This window comes from Mus musculus, chromosome 5 (genome assembly GCF_000001635.26).
Source record: "Mus musculus strain C57BL/6J chromosome 5, GRCm38.p6 C57BL/6J".
NCBI classification, from domain to species: Eukaryota; Metazoa; Chordata; class Mammalia; order Rodentia; family Muridae; genus Mus; species Mus musculus.
In genome coordinates, this window is record NC_000071.6 from 138,341,532 (window position 1) to 138,363,102 (window position 21,571).

A 21,571-nucleotide genomic window follows, 5' to 3' on the forward strand; every position below is an offset into this window, starting at 1 on the left:
TTGCAGATTCAAACCAGGGACTACTAGTATGTAATACTGAGAACACACCTTGGGGTGTGCTGGGTCACTCAGGTTGGCTCCTGACTGCCTCCACAATGGCTTTCCTGATTTTAGGATCTTGCAATCTCCAGTTGTTCCATTCCCTGCCCCTTAGCTGTGTAGGGCTGAATGGGATAAGGGCTAAGTTCCTCAGGGGCAGCCATGGACCCTCCTCTCTCTGAGGCAAAGAGACGATTGACCTCAGCGACCTCTGCAGCTTTCCTCACTACTACTGCAGATCTAGGAAGTAGCAAGCAAAGCCTGGTACTGTAACTTTAAGAGGGACAACCCATTACCCTGAGTTCACTACCACTGAGGCCTGCAAAAAGGAAATAAGGCTAGGTTGTGGGAAGTTACCACAGTGCCTCTAACTGCTGACAATGTGAAAACCTCCAGCCATGAGAACAGGCAACACACAGGCTGCCCATGCAACAAATATGGGCCAGATGCAGACCCTGGTTCTATTCTCAACATTGCTGACCCTCTGTGTCTCTGAAGGTGAGTGGAGAGGCCAGAGCAGTGTAGGGCCATGGGGGTGGACAGTATGGACACACAGGCACTGACCTTCCTGTTTTCATTCCTCAGCAAGCCCTGAGGTGTGGGTGCAAGTCCAGATGGAGGCCACCAACCTCTCGTCTTTCTCAGTTCACTGTGGGGTCTTAGGATATAGCCTCATCTCCCTGGTAACAGTGAGCTGTGAAGGATTTGTTGACGCTGGAAGGACCAAACTAGCTGTGTTACATCCAGAATTTGGTACCCAGCAGTGGGCTCCTGCCAGGCAGGCCCACTGGGAAACCCCAAACAGCGTCTCTGTCACTCTGACCATGGGACAATCCAAAGCAAGAAGCTCTCTAGCCAACACCACATTCTGCTGCGAGTTTGTTACCTTTCCTCATGGTTCCAGGGTTGCCTGTAGAGACCTGCATAGATCAGATCCAGGTATGTCTGGGGAGAGGCGGGAGACGGGGAGGATCTTAACACTGGCTGCCCATCTGACACTTTTCTCTGTGTCTAGGACTCTCTGCCCCAACTCCAGCCCTCAATCTTCAAGCAGACCTGGTGAGGATCTTGGGAACCTCAGGAGTTTTCCTGTTTGGTTTCATCTTTATACTATGTCTCCGGTGGCAGCAGAGGCATTGGTGAGATTGGGTTCAGTAATATCCACACACCACTTGGTTAGGTGCCTTCTGCCCCTAACTCTGCCTCTTCTGTCTTACAGGTGTTTGAGTAAATCTCAGCCATCTCTCACTAGCACCCAGGCACAGGTGGAGACTCAGGTAAGGCTTGAAGGAGGATGTTTGGAGCAGGATACCAGGGGTCCACAGCTGGACAGGGACTTGGGGTCTTATCTGACTCTCCTTCATGCCCTACAGCCCACCAAGACCATCCCTGGCCACTGGGGTGGATCCACCATCCCAATACCTTCCCCAACCTCCAGCCACCCTGTTTAGCAGCTCTGTATGAGGCTGTAGTCCATTCTGACCAACACATGCCTCAGGGCACATTGCTCCCCACTAGTGACCCACACCAACCCCATGCCTGTCTCCTCAGCCTCCCCACTTGGCCTCTACACACAGCAGCTTCATCTCCATGGAGAATGGACTGTATGCTCTGGCATGAGTGAAACTTCCCCACACTCTTCCCAACTTCCACCGACTGTCTGGAGCACAGTACCCTGGAAAAATGCTTAGAAGTTCAATGACAGGTACCCTTGGTCCACTACAGGCCTTTGGAACATCTATCTACTGATGTCTTCAACCTGGGCACCAGGCTTCTTCATGAATCTTGCTCTATTCTTAAGCTTCTGATCAGTGTCATCAAACCCTGCTAGCCAGGATGTGGTTATTGAGTGTGCATAAATGGACACAAGTGTGAGCCGAAGAGTACGACAAAGGTTCAGTTACATCCTGTTTTTGCACACATTTCCAAACACCCAGATGATTTCTTTACCAATGTCCATAAAGTGGTCCTTCTGTTTGGGACTTTAGCCTTGGCTTCTTTAGAAATGTTAAAGGCAGGTTCAGTACCTTGGGAAAAAGGAACCAGCTTAGAGCCAAAAGAGACTGGGCCTGAGACCCAGGCTGGGGTGGAATGTCCTGAACCTGTAGGTCTTGCTGAGGGCCATAAGAAGCCCCAGCTCTTCTGGGCCTTCAATCCCTGTTATCTGACCTGGTCTCCTCATGATGGACTCTCTGTATAGCTGGGGTGGAGTCCTGGAACCCTCTTCCACTGAACTCATGTTCAGAAGCAGAGAGGAGAGGGCAGAGGGAGGCCTTTTCCAGCTCCAATACTTGCTCCTTCAGCTTTCCTTTTATGATCAGGGAACCAGACTCCCCACTGGCCACTCAGATGCAAATTGTAGGGTGTTTTCTCTCATGGCCTCAAGCTTCCAGAATAACAGCTCTGAGACTTAAATATATTTACAAATGCCTAGGCCAAAGCTCTGGCTTGTTTTTTGATTATCTCATAATTTAATAACCTATTTGCCTTATTCTTTGTAAACCACATGGGTGGCTACTTCTGCTCAGGTTCTATACATCTGTCCTTCTTAGAGTCCCCAGGGTGAATCCTCCCACACTTGACTCTATCTCAGAATTACTCTCTCTGTACTGAAACTTCCACCTCCCTATATCCTACCTAAGCTAATAGGCTAACAGCATTTTTATAGACAAGTGATGTTTCCATTCAAGAGATTCTCTCTACAGAGGCAGGCAGAGAGAGACCTTGAAGACACAGGGTTGACTATAGGCTCATACACCTGAAATTGTTCTACCTAGGAGCTGTGCTCCTCTGCAGGAGACAAGCACCCTGGGCTCCTGTACCATCCACAGAGAAGACAAAATGAGCTGTAAGCCTTGTGAGAACCTTGTGAGCCGTAAGGACCCTGGGTTTGGATTCCTGGGCCACTCTAGCCTGGCAAACCACATAGCTTGAATACATGGGAGGTTCCCCTTGCTTGTGGGGTACATCCGGAGGCTAAGGAAGCCTTAGGAACATGAAGATTGCAAACAGGGAGACTAAACTGTTGTTTGGTCTGTTTAGGCTTTAATGCCCTTGAACCAAACCTGAAAGATGGAGAAGCTTGGGATCCTGTACAGGGTAGAGAATCAGGAAGTCTTTTAAGGAAAAATCTGAGCATAAGCATTCCTAGTGGGCATCCTGGGAAACCCTGTTAGTGGTTTTGTTCCTACCAGCTGACAACTAACCCCACTGCTGAGGGGCCAGATGGTCCCCACAGGGCCATAGCACAAGAAGCCCAGAAGCCACTGGCAAGGGGATAACTTCACAGCAGCTGTGAGTTAGGGCAGGGTGACCTGGAATTCATAGCCCAGCCCTCTGCTGGGAGGGGGAGCTGGACCATCCTCAGGCACTCTCCGGAAGCTGCCACTGGCTGTTGCTTTTCCCAACTACTCACCTCTGGGAAGACCAGCAACTAGGCCCCCAAGAATCCTCCACAGACTCCTCTGCCTCCAGTCACCCCGAGTCTGACTTCCTTGGTATAGTCTCTGCCACCCTCAGCCTTATTCCCTTGACAATTCTGCTTGTGGTGTCTCCATAGTCTTTCTCACCTTCCCTATGTCTGCTGCATGTCCCCTTGCAACTTGCTGGGTGTCTGTACCCCAGCATAGCCCTCCTGGCAGTCTAGATTCATAACTACCACATCCTGAGAAGCCTGTACCACATTCTGAATTGGCCCAAGATCTTTTCTTCCTCAGTCCAACCTCACTCCAACCAGTGGCAAGCCTATGGAAGCTGTGGGACTGAGGGGTTGTGTGACCTTGAATCAATGGCTAGCCTTTAGACCTCAAACCATTGCCTAGTGCATTGTTCTCAGGTTCTCAACTCCAGCTTCCTGGGGCCACCATGCATAGGAAGTATCCAAAAGACTGCCAACAATGACAACAAGCTATGGAATATGAAAAGAAAATCAGGTCTGAGATCTTGGCCAGCAGGACCAGGGAGAAGGCCCTTGTCAGGGTGGTGTGGTGTGGGAAAGGTCTGATTGGAACAGTGGAGCCTTCCTCCTTCTTTCTATTGCATGAGATTTTCCAAAGCCCCACAGGGGAGTCACTTTAACCATATCCCCCAAAGCACAGGACATTAGGTCTGTTAGCAAAGTTATGGTGAAGAGGGACAAGGTTTCCAAACCGAGGTTCCAGCCAACCTCTGCAGAACAGGGGTCAGTGGCAGAAAGGATTCTGTAGATCCACTCTTAAACCGATTCAGCATCTGTGAAATAAAATAACTTGCTCACAAGACAGTGATGGCTGGAAAGAGTCCAGGGTCTGAGAGCTGCCACAAACAGCTCTTCCAGAAGAGTGAAGGACAAGATAAGGCAGAAGGTCAAAGTGAGAGAGAGGAGGACCAGCCAGCTATGGCATGCCTGTTGGTGGCCAGCTATGGTGCCTTGCCCTCCATATCCTCCTTCAGGATGTCTAAGCACGGATGCATACTGGGCTGGAAAAATGAAGCAGAGTCCAGAATGGGTGGGGTCTGTAGGATTCTGGTCTTTTCTGGCTGGGAGTGAGTGCCAAGGGGTAGAAGGCTTTCTCTAAGGATTGTAGTGTTACAGTTCTTTTAGACAATACTCAATGAAACAGCTCTCTTAGACGCTCTTCAGTGAAACAGCTGGTGTGCATACACTTTATTTGGGGTGGACAATGGTTGTATATGAATCTTGGAGAGTTGGAAGGAGTTTTCAGGTTGAATGTAAAATCATTGGCCAGAGTTTAATCCCAGGTTCTTGCTGGATGGGTCCTTATTTGGAAAGATGTTGAACTTATAGTTTGCCAAGTTGAACTTGTAGGTTTGCAACCTTCTCCAGATAGAGGGTGTGGGGGTCAGGCTCCCCAGACAAGGTCAGAGAGGGGAAACCCATGCTGGAAAAAAAGGAGTCCCTCATTTTGCGCCAAGCTCAGATGAGTGAGCTATCTGGACATGGTAGACTTGGACCTTAAGTAGCAAGGTTTCCAAACATCTCCCCCCCCCCCCCCCGTTTTATTTATAATGGAGAGATGTCATAGTAGCCTTCAGCCCCTGTGTTGGGAACAGTTTGGTACTGAGCTAGAACCCAGTTGGCAATGGTTTTTGTAATGCTACTCATCTGCTGTTTTAAAAATTGGACAAGGCAGGGTGCCAGGAGGAGGGCTCTGATGGCCAGTACAGGGCCAAGGAGGGCAGGGAGAAGCCAAGCCACAAGGGGGTTTGAGTACCATGAGGTTGGGGTGTTAGACACATAGCAGGCTTGGAGATTCCCAGTGCAGATGAGCATTTGTATGTCTTGTTCCACCAGACAGATTTGTTAACATAGAATCAGCATTCCTTTCCCAATATAATGCAGGTCCTTCACTGTTTGGCAGTCATCAAGTCCAGAGCAACTCCCACTAGGAAGTTTATGTGTTGTTGAAGGTTGAAGGGACTCAAGACCATCTGTAGTAGAAGCCTGGTCAAGCTTGTCCTGGAAGTCTCTGGCCAAATGGCGTGCTTGGGCTGTTTCAGCTGCTCCTGTGGCACCCAGTGAGACTGTAAGACCCAGTCTGATGAACGGGGGGGGATGAAAATCTCTTTTCTTTTGGTCTTCTCACAGCTGGAAGGCAAGCTCTTTAGGCTCCTAGAGATAAGCCTGGGGAACAGTCATTATGGGGGTCCAGAAGCCTTGGGAAGGGGGTTTAATGCACTCATCAGTAGTGTTTTTGCACCAGAGAAGAGAGTTGCAGGAAGGAGTTGACAACGATCTCTACATGAGGATTTTATCTCCAACACCATCCTGCCATACATGAGTATTTCAAGAACCCAGTCACCTGAACTGGGCACAGGATCAGACATCTGTCTTCCTTGGAATCTTGAACTTGCAGGTGAAGGACCAGATTCTGTGCTTCTGTCACGTTCATTGGAACACATGGAGAGAAGGCATGAAGGAATGGTAGTCATTTGAGGGGACAAAAATTTGTCACCTACAGTGAGCCTCATCAGCTCAGGCTCTGATGCCCCTGGATTTTTTTGTTCCCTAGAAGGCATCTCAGGCTCTAGTCTCTGACCCTGTTTCAGGTTCTCTCCCCTGCCTCTGCCTTTCCCCATGCCTCTGATCTTATCTTTTCTCTCCCCTCCCCCCGTAATCATCCCCAAACCTCAGCTTCTTCTTCTCGCCTTGCCCCTCACTCTGCTCTCAGACCCAACTGCACTGCACTTCCAAGTTCTCCCTCTTCTTTTTCCGAACTATTACTCTGTTCATAATGACAGCATTACTCAGACCTTATTTTCACAGTATTGGTGGCTGAACCTATTTTCTTGTTTGTTTGTTTTGTTTTGTCTTCTTATTGACTAAGTTATTTATTTACTTTACATCCAGTTCACAGCTTCCCCTCCCTCTTCTCTTCCCAGTCCCTCCCTCTCCTGTCCTCTTCCCGTATCCATCTTTTCTCCCTTTTTCCCCCCGAAAAGGGGAGGCCTCCCATAGACATCAGCCAGCCCCAGCATATCAAGCTGCAGCAAGACTAGGTACATCCTCTTCCACTGAGGCTAGACAAGGCAGCCCAGTTAGGGCAAAGAAATCCAAAGGCAGGAAATGTAGCCAGAGATAGTCCTGGCTCTTGATTTTGGAATCCCATATGAAGACCCAGCTGAACAACTGCTACATATGTATAGAGGGTCTAGGTCTATCTCATTCATGCTCTTTGGTTGACAGTTCAGTCTTCATAAGTCCCCAGGGGCCCAGGATAGTTGGCTCTATAGATTTTCTTGTAGTGTCCTTGACCCCTCTGGCTCCCTCAATCCTTCCTCCTCCTCTTCCACAGGATTACCCAAGTTCCACTCAATGTTTGGATGTGGGTCTCTGCATCAGCTTCTAAGAGTTGCTGGATGAAGCCCCTCTGATAAGATTTATGCAAGGCTCCTTGTCATGTTTGCCTTTCTGCTGGGTTATATCACTAAGGATGATCTTTTCTAGTTCCACCCACTTGCCTGAAAATTTCATGATGTCATTGTTTGTAATGACTAAGTAATACTCCATTATGTAAATGTACCACATTTTAAAAATCCATTCTTCCTTTGAGGGACATCTAGTTTGTTTCCAGTCTCTGGCTATTATGAATAAAGCTGCTATGAACATAATTGAGCAAGCATCCTTGTGGTATGGTGGCGTTTCTTTTGGGTATATTCATAGTAATGGTATAGCTAGGTCTTGAGGTGGATCTATTCTCAATTTTCCGAGAAACTACCAAATTGGTTTCCAAAGTGGTTGTACAAATTTGCACTTCACCAGCAGTAGAGGAATGTTCCCCTTGTCCATATCCTACCCAGCATGAGGTGTTGCTTAAGGTTTTGATCTTAGCCATTCTGACAGGTGTAAGATGGAATCTTAGAGTTGCTTTGATTTGCATTTCCCTGCTGACTAAGGATGTTAAGCATTTTTTTCTCTAAGTGTTTCTTGATCCTTAGTGATTCCTCTGTCTAGGTCTGTACCCCAATTTTTAATTGGGTTATTTGGTTTGTTAATTTCTTGAGTTTTTAAAATATATTTTAGATGATGCCAATCATTTTTATTTCTTCCATGGAACGTTGAATACCAGAAGTTTCCTTGGAACAACCCACACTGCAGGTCCTGTGGTCCTTTTATCTAGCACATAACCTCACAGGAGATGAATCTCCTGTTCATCTATCCATCCTTCCTGTCCTCTACCTTCCCCAGCACAGAACTCAAATTAAACACCAAAATAAGAAGCTCCCAGATGTGGGCCTGTTGGAAGTAAAGGATATTGGAGAAAATGCTAGAAGTCTGAAGACCTGCTGTAATTATAGACTTGCACCACCATGCCTGGCTTCCTCTAGTACTTTTTAATTTTTTTCACTGCCTAGCTCAGGTGGGGCAACCTAAATTCCCAAACACCAGTAGCCAGCCTATAGCACTGTGTCTGTTCCCCAGTAGAACCATAATGCTTCTTTAAGACAGTAAGAGACACAACAGTTCATAAGGGCATTTGGCCAGGGGTTAAACACCAAAATGTGGTTGAGAATATAGATTTTGCCTGGAGAGATGGCTCAGAGGTTAAGAGCACAGAGTGCTCTTCTAGAGAATATAGATTTTATGTAAGTCTTTGCTGTTGGCCCCTTTTGATGTTTCTCTCTTAACAGTCAGTCTCCTGTTAGAAATTAACCAGGCAAGTCCCATGACCATTTGAGTAATAGCTTTGAGGCCCTTTCCCTGTGCTCTGATACCACCAGCATGGACCTGATGAACAGATGCTACTATAGATGACTGGCCAGACCCCAATTGTGGCAGTGTTTGTGTGAACACTTCAGGGATGCTCAATGGAAATACCAGTCCAGCTGCCACGATCACTGTGACTATGACTGCTGCCAGGTGCAGTAAATATGAAAAAAAGGTTCCAATGAATGATTCTTATCACTGGTATCAATCTGGGTCACGTTCCAAGTGCTTGTAAACATTGTAGTTAATCATTAAGAGACAAAAACATCTTTTGCTGGAGGAGAACACAGAAAATGGTTCCTGGACAACTGTCTTAAGATATAAGGTAGCTTCAGTTGTGTTACTGACAGATCAAAGCTAATGCAAGACCAAGAATACATTGTTCACAGGCATGACCTCCAAAGTTTGTGATTTTTTTCTTTTTTCTTTTTCTTTTATTTTTATTTTTTATTAGGTATTTTCATCATTTACATTTCCAGTGCTATCCAAAAAGTCCCCATACCCTCCCCCCCACCACTTCCCTACCTATCCACTCCCACTTCTTGGCCCTGGCGTTCCCCTGAACTGAGGCATATAAAGTTTGCATGGCCAATGGGCCTCTCTTTCCACTGATGGCCGACTAGGCCACCTTCTGATACATATGCATCTAGAGACACGAGTTCTAGTGGGTACTGGCTAGTTCATATTGTTGCCCCACTTATAGGGTTGCAGATCCCTTTAGCTCCTTGGGTACTTTCTCTAGCTCCTCCATTGGGGGCCCTGTGATCCATCCAATAACTGACTGTGAGCATCCACTTCTGTGTTTGCTAGGTCATTTTTATTAGATATTAGAATGGCTACTCCAGCTTGTTTCTTCAGACCATTTGCTTGGAAAATTGTTTTCCAGCCTTTCATTCTGAGGTAGTGTCTATCTTTTTCTCTGAGATGAGTTTCCTGTAAGCAGCAAAATGTTGGGTCCTGTTTGTGCAGCCAGTCTGTTAGTCTATGTCTTTTTATTGGGGAGTTGAGTCCATTGATATTAAGAGATATTAAGGAAAAGTAATTGTTGCTTCCTATTATTTTTGTTGTTAGAGTTGGTATTTTGTTCTTGTGGCTGTCTTTTTTTTAGGTTTGTTGAAGGATTACTTTCTTGCTTTTTCTAGAGCGAGGTTCCCGTCCTTGTATTGGATTTTTTCTGTTATTATCCTTTGAAGGGCTGGATTCGTGGAAAGGTAATGTGTGAATTTGTTTTTGTCGTGGAATACTTTGGTTTCTCCATCTATGGTAATTGAAAGTTTGGCTGGGTATAGTAGCCTGGGCTGGCATTTGTGTTCTCTTAGTGTCTGTATAACATCTGTCCAGGATCTTTTGGCTTTCATAGTCTCTGGTGAAAAGTCTGGTGTAATTCTGATAGGCCTGCCTTTATATGTTACTTGACCCTTTTCCCTTACTGCTTTTAATATTCTCTCTTCATTTAGTGCATTTGCTGTTCTGATTATTATGTGTCGGGAGGAATTTCTTTTCTGGTCCAGTCTATTTGGAGCTCTGTAGGCTTCTTGTATGTTCATGGGCATCTCTTTCTTTAGGTTTGGGAAGTTTTCTATAATTTTGTTGAAGATATTTGCTGGCCCTTTAAGTTGAAAATCTTCATTCTCATCTACTCCTATTATCTGTAGGTTTTGTCTTCTCATTGTGTCCTGGATTTCCTGGATGTTTTGAGTCAGGATCTTTTTGCATTGTCTTTGATTGTTGTGCCGATGTTCTCTATGGAATCTTCTGCACCTGAGATTCCCTCTTCCATTTCTTGTATTCTGTTGCTGATGCTCGCATCTATGGTTCCAGATTTCTTTCCTAGGGTTTCTATCTCCAGCTTTACCTCACTTTGGGTTTTCTTTATTGTGTCCACTTCCCTTTTTAGGTCTAGTATGGTTTTGTTCATTTCCATCACCTGTTTGGATGTGTTTTCCTCTTTTTCTTTAAGGACTTGTAATTCTTTAGCAGTGTTCTCCTGTATTTCTTTAAGTGAGTTATTAAAGTCCTTCTTGATGTCCTTTACCATCATCATGAGATATGCTTTTAAATCCCAGTCTAGCTTTTAGGGTGTGTTGGGGTGCCCCAGACTGGGCAAGGTGGGAGTGCTGCATTCTGATGATGGTGAGTGGTCTTGGTTTCTGTTAGTAAAATTCTTACTTTTGCCTTTCGCCATCTGGTAATCTCTGGAGTTAGTTGTTATAGTTGTCTCTGGTTAGAGCTTGCTCCTCTCGTGATTCTGTTAGCCTCTATCAGCAGACCTGTGAGACTAGTTCTCTCCTCTGAGTATCAGTGGTCAGAGCACTCTCTGTAGGCAAGCTCTTCTCTTACAGGGAAGGTGCACAGATATCTGGTGTTCAGACCTCCCTCCTGGCAGAAGATGAAGGCCCAAAACAGGACCTGTCCCAGAAGCTGTGTTGCTTCGGCCTGTCACAGAAGCTGTTAGCTTCTGTAGTCCACTTTCTCACCTGCACAGATTAGTCTCAGAGGGATCCGGGAACCAAGATGGCTCCCCTAGGTCCTCAGGCAAAGCCCTCCCGTGCAGGGTGGACACCTCTCCTCTGGCAGGGAAGGTGCCCAGATGTCTGGAGCCCGAAACGGGGTCTGTCTCAGAAGCTGTCCTCTAGGGACCTTGGGGGTGTCTGCTGACTCTGTGCCCAGGTGACCAAGTGCTGGCGCCGACTGGAAGGGACTTGTGACCCTGGTCAGGCTGGGTTTCTTGCTTCTCTAATGCTGTCTCAGGTCCCGTGCGACTGGATTGGAACAGAAGTGTGTTCCACTCACAGGTGGTCCTAAGATCGTGTGGAGAATCCTCTAGGGGACCATGGGGGTGTCCACTGACTCCGCGCCCAAGGTGACCCAGTGCTGGGGCCGACCGGAAGGGTGTGATTTTTTAAAACAACTAAAGAAAACAAAACCAAAGGTTTTTCTTGGTGTTCCATAGATTTAGCATTGTTGCTTTCCTTTGTCCATTATCTATTCTTTCCCTCTCTAGTGATCTATCTGGTTACACTCTGTAGAACCAAGGTATAGTTGTGGATGGGAGGAGTAAAACAGAGGTAGAGAAGATGGCTCAGTGGGTAAAAGGTGCTTGCTGCCAAGCTGGATAACCCTAGCTTCATTCTCTGGGATCCACATCGTGGAAGGAGAGAATTGACTTCTACAAACTGTCCTCTTACCCTTGTGGATGATCAAAAAGTGCACAAAAATGAAGCAATCTGATTCTTCATACAATGGCTGAGGCAAATAATTATTACCTTAAACAAGCAAAGTATGGGTTTCTGTAAAACAGAACAGAAAAAGAAGGCTCAAAACAAACACATCACACTTGTGGTCATCTGATTTTTTCATATGGCATGGACACCACCCCTAGAAATATATATTTGGAGTCAGTAAAAAAAATAATAGCCATTTTCCTCTTTATTAAAAACAGTAAACTTGCTTGCCCTCTGTGTGGAGGTACCTGGTGGGAGGGTTTTTGCTTTTCCACCACACATCAGCTTGAGTTTTCCTTGGTCACTGAAACTGCTCCTGTCAGGGCTAGAGAGATGGCTCAGAGGTTGAGAGAGCTTGCTGCTCTTGCAGAGGACCCAGGTTCGATTTCCAACACTGTCATGGTAGCTGACAACTGTCTGAAACTCTAGTTCCAGGAGATACAGTGCCCTCTTCTGACCTTCATCGGTACCAGGCACATGGGGTGCACAGACATACATGCAGGCAAAAATCCCATACACAAAGAATAAATGATTCCAAGATTTTACGAAATAAAAATTTTTTTCTATTTTTTATTTTTATTTTTTATTAATTTATTTTTTTACACTCCATATTTTATCCCCCCCCCCATCTATCCTCCAACTCTTCCACATCTCATATCTCCTCCTCACCCACCTGTCTTCATGTGGATGTCCCCACTCCTCTACCCTACCTGACCTCTAAACTCCCTGGAGCCTCCAGTCTCTTGAGGGTTAGGTGCATCATTTCTGAATGAACACAGACTCGGCAGTCCTCTATTGTATGTGTGTTGGAGGCCTCATATCAGCTGGTATATGCTGCCTGGTTGGTATTCCAGTATCTGAAAGATCTTGGGGGTCCAGGTTATATTAAGACTGTTGGTCCTCCTACAGGATCACCCTTCTCCTCAGCTTCTGTAATTCTGCCTCCTGTAATTCAACAACGGGGGTCTGAGTTTTGCAGGCCTTCTCCAATTCAACAACACCTGCTTCTGTTCATTGGTTGGGTGCAAATATCTGCATCTGATTCTTTCAGCTGCTTGTTGGGTCTTTCAGAGGGCAGGCATGATAGGTTCCTTTTTGTGAGCACTCCATAGCCTGTTCTGAAACACATCTGCTTCTTCCAGCTTTGTTGACTTTTGGCACATTGACAAGAGTGGCTCCATTTTACATCTGACCATGTTCATACATTTTTACAATCCTGTCTTGTATTATTTCAGTGTTTTCCCCAGCTGTCTCTTAGGTAAGAGCTGAGGGTCCTATGTTTCCTGAACGGACCTGTCCTGGGTGTTGTTTTAATCTGATCCCAGGACAGAAAGAAGATGTTAGATTGAGTAACAGAGAGCTTTGTCAGGGGGTAGTTTCAGAACAGGCTTATCTGGGTTCCAAGGATTTGATCATTATTTATAGGCATCTTTATTTTTTATTATTATATGCACTTATTTTTCTTTTTAATTTTTAAAATTATGTGCCTGTATAGATGAGTGTTTTTGTGTCTGTCTCTCTGTAAGTATGTGTACATGAATGGTACAGGTGTACCAGAGCATCAGATGACCTAGAGCCAAAGTTGCAGGTGATTTGTAAGCTACTTAAAGTGAGTGCTCAGAACCAAACGTCCTGTAGTAAGAGCTTTAGTTTCTAAAATAGCCCAGGGAAGTTATGAATATGTTTGTGTTTTAATCCCAGATGTGGGATATGGGGCTGCTAAAGTTTGTCCATAGATGTTAACTATGATTGTCTTGTGCTCCTAGGGGGGCATGATTTTTCCAGGTACAGATAGAGAGGGAATGAATGGGAGAGCCCAGAGAGGACCTGTGGCTGCTGGAAATCCCCACGGCTGCTGCCCCTACTGCTGTTGTATTTGCTATTACTGGACTGCTGGACTACTGGATATTCTGACAGTTGTTAGCATTTTTTCTAGGCTCCACCCAACAATTACCTAGCAGCAGGCAGGTATTAGCCTGGCTCACATATAAGAAGACTGAGTCTCTCTCTCTCTCTCTCTCTCTCTCTCTCTCTCTCTCTCTCTCTCTCTCTCTCTCTCTCTCTCTCTCTCCTTTCTTCCATATCTTTCTCTCTCTGTCATCCTCAACCCCTCTCCTCGTGATCTCTTCTTCTTCCACTTTCCTTCTTTCTCTTCCTCTATGCCCTTCTCCACAGCCCATTCCCATACCCCAAATAAACTTCATTTTATATTACATCTGTCTTATGGCTGGTACATTAGGGTACCAGCACGGGCTCACCAAGACATCCCCTCCTGCCACACCATGGCAGCACATTACAATCTTCCTTCAATGAGGAAGATTGAACTTGCCCCAAGAAACCAGATGACCCCAATCAACAGGAAATAGCTTATAGAGGTCCACATGCCCTTTCCACTCTAACCTTTCTCTCAGACCTATTGTTGGAGTTTGAAGGGATAAGGGTGTAATAAAGAAGAGTGGAGGGAGGTAGAGGTAAAAGAACCCAATAACATAGTAAAACCAAATATGCCAATGCTCCAGGGTTCTCCAAGATCAATACAAACCCATGACCTCTTTGCTATCTCTGTCCCACATGTATTTATTTTTATTCTGTGTGGCTCCACAAGCTTCTGTATGTACCTGTGCATGCTATGGTGTTTTAGGGAGTCAGTCCCTGAAAATGAACACAAGGCTTTGCAGCAAGTCCTTTGTGGTTTCTTTTGGTTTATAAGTAAAACAAGGACATGATAAGATTCACATCCCCCCAAAACCACTATTTTGTGTCTTGTGGAGAGAAAGCCAAGGGTGCTGGATTGGGGGAGAGAAGAGAGTAAGGAATAGAGGCTCCTGTGATGCTCCAGTTAGAAAAGACTGTGTAAGCCAGGAAGGGAATGAGAACAATGAGTGGATTAATGACCTGTTTTGAGGGCAGGGCTGTTGGTGTGGGCAAAAGGCTAAGAATGGCTTCCCTGTCTTTGATCCCCAGGCCTTTGTGTTCCAAAAAGTCCCTCCTCCCCCATAACAGCACCTTGGCTGCAGGTGACTTCCAGGACTTATCTTTCAGGTTGGGGAAATATTAACAGTTAAGAAAGCTGAGTTCCCAATGTCCCTGAGAGAAGCCATACCCCAGGAGATCCTTTTGGGGATTCAACTTGGTTCAGGGCACTGAAAGGAAAAGAAAAGTGTGATTCTTAGGTTTAAGGAGACAGATGGTAGCAGCAGTGAGGTCGGAGTCCAAGAGTGGATGTAGAAGTCCCCAGAGCCTGCCCTGTAATTGTTCCTAAGGACCAGAATCTGGCCCATGGCACCCCCTGCATGCTTGCATTGGGATGACTTGACAATCGGGCAACTTTCTTCTCACAGTCCATAGATGGTAGGGAAAAGCCAGGTGGAAACTAGACATGGTTATCCCTGGACTAGGAGGGCATCTCTTGAAGACCCTGCTTGGGGTTGAGGTGTAGCTCAGCTGACACAGTCCTGGGGAGTGGTTGTACATGCTCATAATCCCAACATGTGGGGAAACTGGGTGTTTCTGGTCACATTCAGCCACATAGCCTGAGATATTCGAGACCCCCATTTAAAAAAAAGAAAGAAAAGATTCTACTGACAAAGGAAATGGTTCACCTGCCCCCTCTTCTAACTGAACTTTCCATTCAAACTAATTTATTCCAAAGATTCCGTGCCTTTGGGTTCTTAGAGTACAGTGGACTTAGTGTGTCAGCAGAACATGTACAGCCTGGCTAGAGTTAAGGGATTTGAGGACCATGGGTGCTACAGATGAACCTCTACTGGGCCCCTGATCTGTAAGGAATGGGTTTCTGGTTGCAGGTGAACAAGGGTCAGCAAGAATTGACAAACAGATACAGACACAAGGGAGAGCTGAATCTGAATGTATTTTGTCCAAATGAACACCAGACTTTTAATACAGAAGAAAACCAAAAAAGCTAGGTGAACATATCCGCCAAGTTACATTGACACAAAACAAAAAGAATGCATACATAAAAAAGATGGTGGGAGCCAGGCCATGTTTACCACTGTGAGTAGGAACAACCTTTAATTAAAAAGATCAGCTAAACACAGGAGCCAGGTGAATGCTCTGATGCAATGCTAGTCTATTGTTAAACCCACCACCAGGGGTTCTTTAGTAAATACCTGATTGTGCTATTCCTCTGGGCCTAGTGAAAAAACCTGCACTAGGGGAATTCCCTTCTGCTAACCCTTTCATGAGTAATACTACAACCCACCTATTTCCTAGGCCATTGTGTATTCCTATGTTTGGGTGTGACTTGGCTATTGTCCTAAGTAATTACTATGCAGACTAGCCCTGAGCTTTTCTAGCTCTGTTCAAGTAAATAGTAATGCCTGATTATTTTCACTGACTCTACTAGAAGTAAATTTGAGTGTTACTGAATAGGTAACATTCTTACTGAATTCCAAGCTCAGGGTCGGCTTCAAGGACTGCCTAGGACATTGGAACACTGGTGAAGGCTTAGCTATATGTCAAAATCAATCCTTAAAGGCACTTATAATAAAACAATACTGAAAGAGAGCATATGGATCCATGCACCAGACTACAGTGGGGACAAGTTTTGAGTATATGGGCTATGGGAATGCCAAGGTTCCAGGAGGCTGTTTCTGTGAAACTCTTTGCCTTGTGACTGCTTCCAGGCTTTTAGGCCTACCAAGCAGACTTCACTGGAGTAGATATATAACATGGGGACTGTGGTGGTTGCAGGTATGAGAGAGAAGGCAGGCTGCATAGCCAGCTGCAGGGAAGCATGGACAGGCAATCAATGCCAGGAAAGCTATGAAAATGGGAAATTGACTTTGCATGTCACTCAGGAAGAATGATACCACTCCTCTGATAAAGTCATGTCTGCCCACCCCTCAGCTAGGTGGTGGCACCTCATCATGAAAATGGTAGGGTGACTCTCTCATAGAACTACCCCTGAGGCTCCCCACCTCTCAGGTCTCCACCCTAGTTACAGTCTAGCTGTGTCCTTTCTCAGAAGTGTTTCAAGTAATATATTGTGAGTGACACATGGCTGCTCTGAGCCACCTTTGTCCACTTAGTCCAAAGAAGGTTCAGGAATGGCCACAGCTAGGGTTCAGCATGTGTCCTACCCCATAGCTCACACCTTTTTTTGTTCCAACTCTAACACTACAATCCTTCCCACTTTCAACCCATTACCCCAACCAAGGTGGATGAACTTTTTCCAGGATGTAGCTGACTCTCTTGGTCCTGTAGCAGGGCTCCGATTGGTTCCTGTATGCAGCATCTCTGCACAGGTCCAACCTAAGCACAGAACAAACAGATGCCATTGGGTATTCTTGATATCCTATGGGCCAACTATAAACTGCCAGCTGTCACCACAGTCCCTCATTTCCCCTCCTAGCTCCCCAGGACACATCTCATGTCTCCCTATCCACTGTCTTGTCTCCTCTCTGTTTCCCTACTCCCCTGTCTCTTTCAGTGCCCTCACCTCTCCCACACAAGATAACAGGCTCTTCGGTAATAATGTCCCCATTTTCACAATGTGACTGTCCTATCTTCTGATCTCTGAAACTCCTCTAATGCATAAGTAACTAGAGTCTCACACACATGAGACCTGGAGAATCAGTCTTGTTACTCTGTGGTCATTACTGTCCCTTTCTATCACATGGCCCTAAAGGACCTGGGGGACTCATTGTACTTTGTTGTTGATCATGACATTGCTCTGTGGATCTTCTTTGTTTATGTTCTTTTTTAGGTAACAGGGTCTCACTATAGTCCTGGTTGTCCTGGAACTCCCTATGTGGACCAGCATGGCCTTAAAGTCACAGAAATATGCCTGCCTCTGCATCCCAAGTGCCAAGATTAGAGGCATGTGCCACCATGCCCAGCAATGGATCTTGACAGTAGTAAGTCAACCAGTGAGAGGATGCCCTCAGGATTGTTTTGTGTGCAGTCTATAGCTGCCATTTTGACTTGATGTAATGACAAACAACAGCTTCCAGGTCTCAGGGAAGAAAGAGAAAAAAGATGTCTCATGATTCTAGAGTTTTCAGTTGGTAAAGGTTCTGGAAATTAATTGTACTGATATTTGTAGAGGAAGTTATTCTATTTTGCCCCGTACTAAGCTATAATCTTACAGATAAAATGATATTCTTTATGCTATAATGTTTTATATATTCAGTGTGTATGCACATGTGGGTGTGTCAGTGTAACTTTGTGTGTGTGTCTGTGTATGTGTGTTCACTGATTCCCATGTTGGAGGAGGTAAGAGAGCATCCTCGAATTTCACCATCTTAGTTTTTGAGTCCAGTTCTCTGACTGACTTCTGGTGTGCCAAGGAGATCAGGTTGTATGACCAGTGAGTGCTAGCCATCTACCTGTCTTCACCTTTTCAGAACTGGGATTAGAATCATGCAGCCCTGTTAAGTGTTAACTCAATATATACAGCAATTTGGCATTGAACTCACAGAGATCTGCCTGTCTCTGCCTCTAAGATTAAAGGCCATGCTCACCAATTTCATCTGGGTTCTTCATGTGGATACTAGAGATCAATCTTGTGTTCTACGGTCTGAACAGCAAACACTCTAAGGACTGAAACATCTCTGCCTGTTACATACATTCATGACAAAAGCAACTGTATTTGTATGACTTAGCTATCTGTGAACAAATGATAATCTGAAGACATATAGCAAGACATTTGGAGAATATGCATTTGAGCTTGCTCTCCTAGAGTTCAGCCTTATGCATTTGTTCCCCTCTCTGTGTGACAGCTGTTCCCCACCCCACACCCACAAAAAAGACAAGATGTGACACTCACCCATCTCTCCCTCATCCAGGGAAGGTCTGCTCACTTCTCATCTCTCCACAGCACTCAGTACCACCATGAGCACTCAGTACCACCCCTCCATCATCATCTCTGCAGTCATCACAGCTTGTCTGGAGGACACAGGGGGCCAGAGGATTCCTCCACTGCTGATCCTGAAATCCATGGTAGGGATGATCATAGTAGCCAAGGCTGTGGTCATAATCCTCATTTACAGATGGATGATCTCCCTGTGGTGGAAGCAAAGTAAGTGGTCCAGGACAGGCCTTACCTGAGCTTCCCCACTGGGAGTGTTCTCAGCTTTGGGAGATGGAGAAGGGAAGGCTTGTGCAGGGAAGAGTACAGAGAACAGGAGGAGGGAAACTCCACAAGAACTGCATCCCTGGAGCCTGCTGTCCTTCCCGACCAGCTGGAAATTAAAGGATCAGATGCAGATGAACACAGAGCCTGCTCCTAAGGAGTTAAGGATGCACACAGGAGCTTCAGGGGCTGAGTGCTCATTTGGAAAGAGCTGTGGCTGCTAAATAAGGTGTGAGGGTAGTCCAGGTTTCAGGGACAACTCCTCACAGGAAGTGACACCTAATGAAAGGAGATACTTTTTTGAGTTGAGCATGTGTGATCAAAATGGAAATTAAGAGCAGGTGTGTAATAGACCCACAGATGAAAGGGCAGTGTATAGGCAAAGACCTAAAAGCTGATGGAGGTTAAAGTTTTGGACACTAAAAGAAAACACTACAGAGCAAAGTTACAAACAGCCTATGAGGTGGCTCAGCTGAAATGTTTGCTCCACAAGCACTGGGACATGAGTTTCATCCCCAGGAAGCACACAAAGAGCTGTCAGATGCTTGGACAGGCTGACTCACTAGGATCCCTGGGACACTGTGCTGCCAGCGTTATCCAAAGACAGAGCTGTTTCAATAACTATGTTGTGATGCTCTCAATGTCCAAGGTTGTGTTCTATCATTCACAAGTGTGTGCACACATCCAGATACACATGTATACATACATACATATTGCCAAACATACATTTAAAATTAAGTAAATAGTAAAATGTGTAAAGATATTCAAAGAATAAAGTCTTTACCATACACACACATGCACGTTCACACACACACACACACACACACACACACACACACACACAACCTAAAAATTCAATGCAATCTCTATTTGATTCCAAATTGCAGTTTGTAAAGATAAATGATTTCTCTTCTAACACTCATAAGCATTCTAAGAAACAAAAATGGGGACACAGTGAAGGACACCTGTGTCCCAGCACTGGGGAAGGGCAGAGAGGAGCATCAGGAATTCAAGGCCATCTACAGATACATAGCAAGCTGAAGGGCAACCTGGGGTCCACAAGACCTTGTATCCACAAAACAAGAGCCCATGTAAATGGGGTTCAGAGCAGATTTAAAGCCAGGGTGACTAGAAGATCCAGGACAAGGGCAGAGATGAGTAGATAGTGCTGTGTAATGGAATGTCAATAATGAAGAAGTGAAAATGCAGCTTTTGGCTTTCAGGTAGGGTCAGGCCTCCAATAGCATTAGCAGCAACTGAAAGGAGGGAGAGCAGCACCCTGAGAGGCAGCAGAGTCTGAGGGATTCAAACCATGAGGGTGAATCTGCATAATGCAGCAGCCTGCACACACACACACACACACACACACTGAGAGAGAGAGAGAGAGAGAGAGAGAGAGAGAGAGAGAGAGAGAGAGAGAGAGAGAGAGAGCGAGCTAGAGAGGGGTTTCTCAGGGAGGCAAAAGGGACATGTGGTGAGTGCAGGGCAGAGAAGGCAGACATGTGTCAAGAGGTCAAAGCCAGGTGAAGAAGCAAAGGAAGATATGGACATGGGTCAGGGGTATACAAATGGTATACAGAGAAAACTGACTCTGGAGAATTGTGCTCTGCCCCTCAGGCTCACCCACAGGCTCCTGGTGAGACATCATCTCTTAGTCTCCAGCTAACAGACCATGATATCTCACCAGGGAGGTGAGTTTACATCAAAGTATTGATGACCACACACCCTGCATATGACCCCTTTCCATGTCTCCTCCCTGGTAATCAAAGCACATGGCTGTAGGATTCTGCTGTAAAACATCACCATTCTTGGATAGATATAAGAAGATAACCCTTACGTGTGCTCTGATACTATCTCCTGGAACACAGGTCATCCTGTGTGTCTCTGGTCCTGAGATCATGACTGTGCCGTTCTCTGTCTGCTCATGGAGTTATTGGCACTTTTAATACAGGTCTTACTCACAGCAATCCATCTCAGCATCTCTCTTGAGTCTTTGCCTCTTCCCCCGATATGACACCTCTTAGAGAGTTGCACATTGTGTCCAGGATGCAGGTCACAGGGAAAGTTGCAAGGACCATGGTCCACACTGATAACCACAACCTGAGAATTGGGGATCCCCTCTCCCTTGCTCCTGAGATCCTGCCATCTCATCCAGTACCTCGACCCTTCCATGCTTCACATCCAGTGACAGACCATGGCTTGCTTGGGTCCCATGTTGGGCTTCCTTTACTCACAAGTCCAACTGTATGCACCCACTTTCTCATTTCTTGCCATGTTGATATTGTGGCCTCTGGGATCTCTCCTAGGACAGGACTTTTGTCATCCCAATTATTGACAGGTAGTGATGGGAAGATTATCAGTTGGAGCACTGGTTCTCAATCTGTGGGTCACCACCTTTTTGAGTATAGAAAGACCCTGTCACAGGAGTCACTTATCCTGTATATCAGATGTTTATATTATGATCATAACATTCACAAAATCAGTCATAAAATACCAATGCCATAATTTTATGGCTGGAGTCACCCCAACATGAGGAAATATTGTCCCAGCATTATGAAGTTTGAGAACCACTGAAAGGGAAGCAATTCTAAGTACCTCTTGAGTTTGCAGCCAGCCTGGGTTATATGAGACTTTGTCTTGAAACCAACAGTGAGAATTTCATAAATTCGTTGTTTTTAATAGCTGAGAGTACTCCATTGTGTAAATGTACCACATTTTCTGTATCTATTCCTCTGTTGAGGGGCATCTGGGTTCTTTCCAGCTTCTGACTATTATAAATAAGGCTGCTATGAACATAGTGGAGCATGTGTTCTTATTACCAGTTGGAGCATCTTCTGGGTCTATGCCCAAGAGAGGAATTGCTGTGCTGCCTGTTTTAACTTTAATATGGAATGGGAATGTTCGTTTTTGTTTTTTTCTATGATATGTTCTTCCTGTATTTTTGTATTAGAAAGGACATCTCTTTTCTTAGATTTGGGAAGTTTGAGTTTGTTTTTATTGGGAACA

The 21,571-nt window shown here is 45.5% G+C and overlaps 1 protein-coding gene and 1 pseudogene across 1 annotated transcript; both read left to right on the forward strand.

The window, feature by feature from the left end:
- Positions 1–399: 399 nt before the first annotated feature.
- On the forward strand, positions 400–7,160 carry Pvrig (poliovirus receptor related immunoglobulin domain containing). The gene is made up of 5 exons (NM_001378438.1): positions 400–537; positions 625–978; positions 1,055–1,178; positions 1,259–1,316; positions 6,834–7,160. Exons 1-5 carry the CDS (start codon positions 438–440, stop codon positions 6,885–6,887), a joined length of 690 nt encoding a protein of 229 aa, NP_001365367.1. The 5' UTR covers positions 400–437; the 3' UTR covers positions 6,888–7,160.
- Pvrig-ps (poliovirus receptor related immunoglobulin domain containing, pseudogene) lies at positions 5,780–20,525 on the forward strand (annotated as a pseudogene).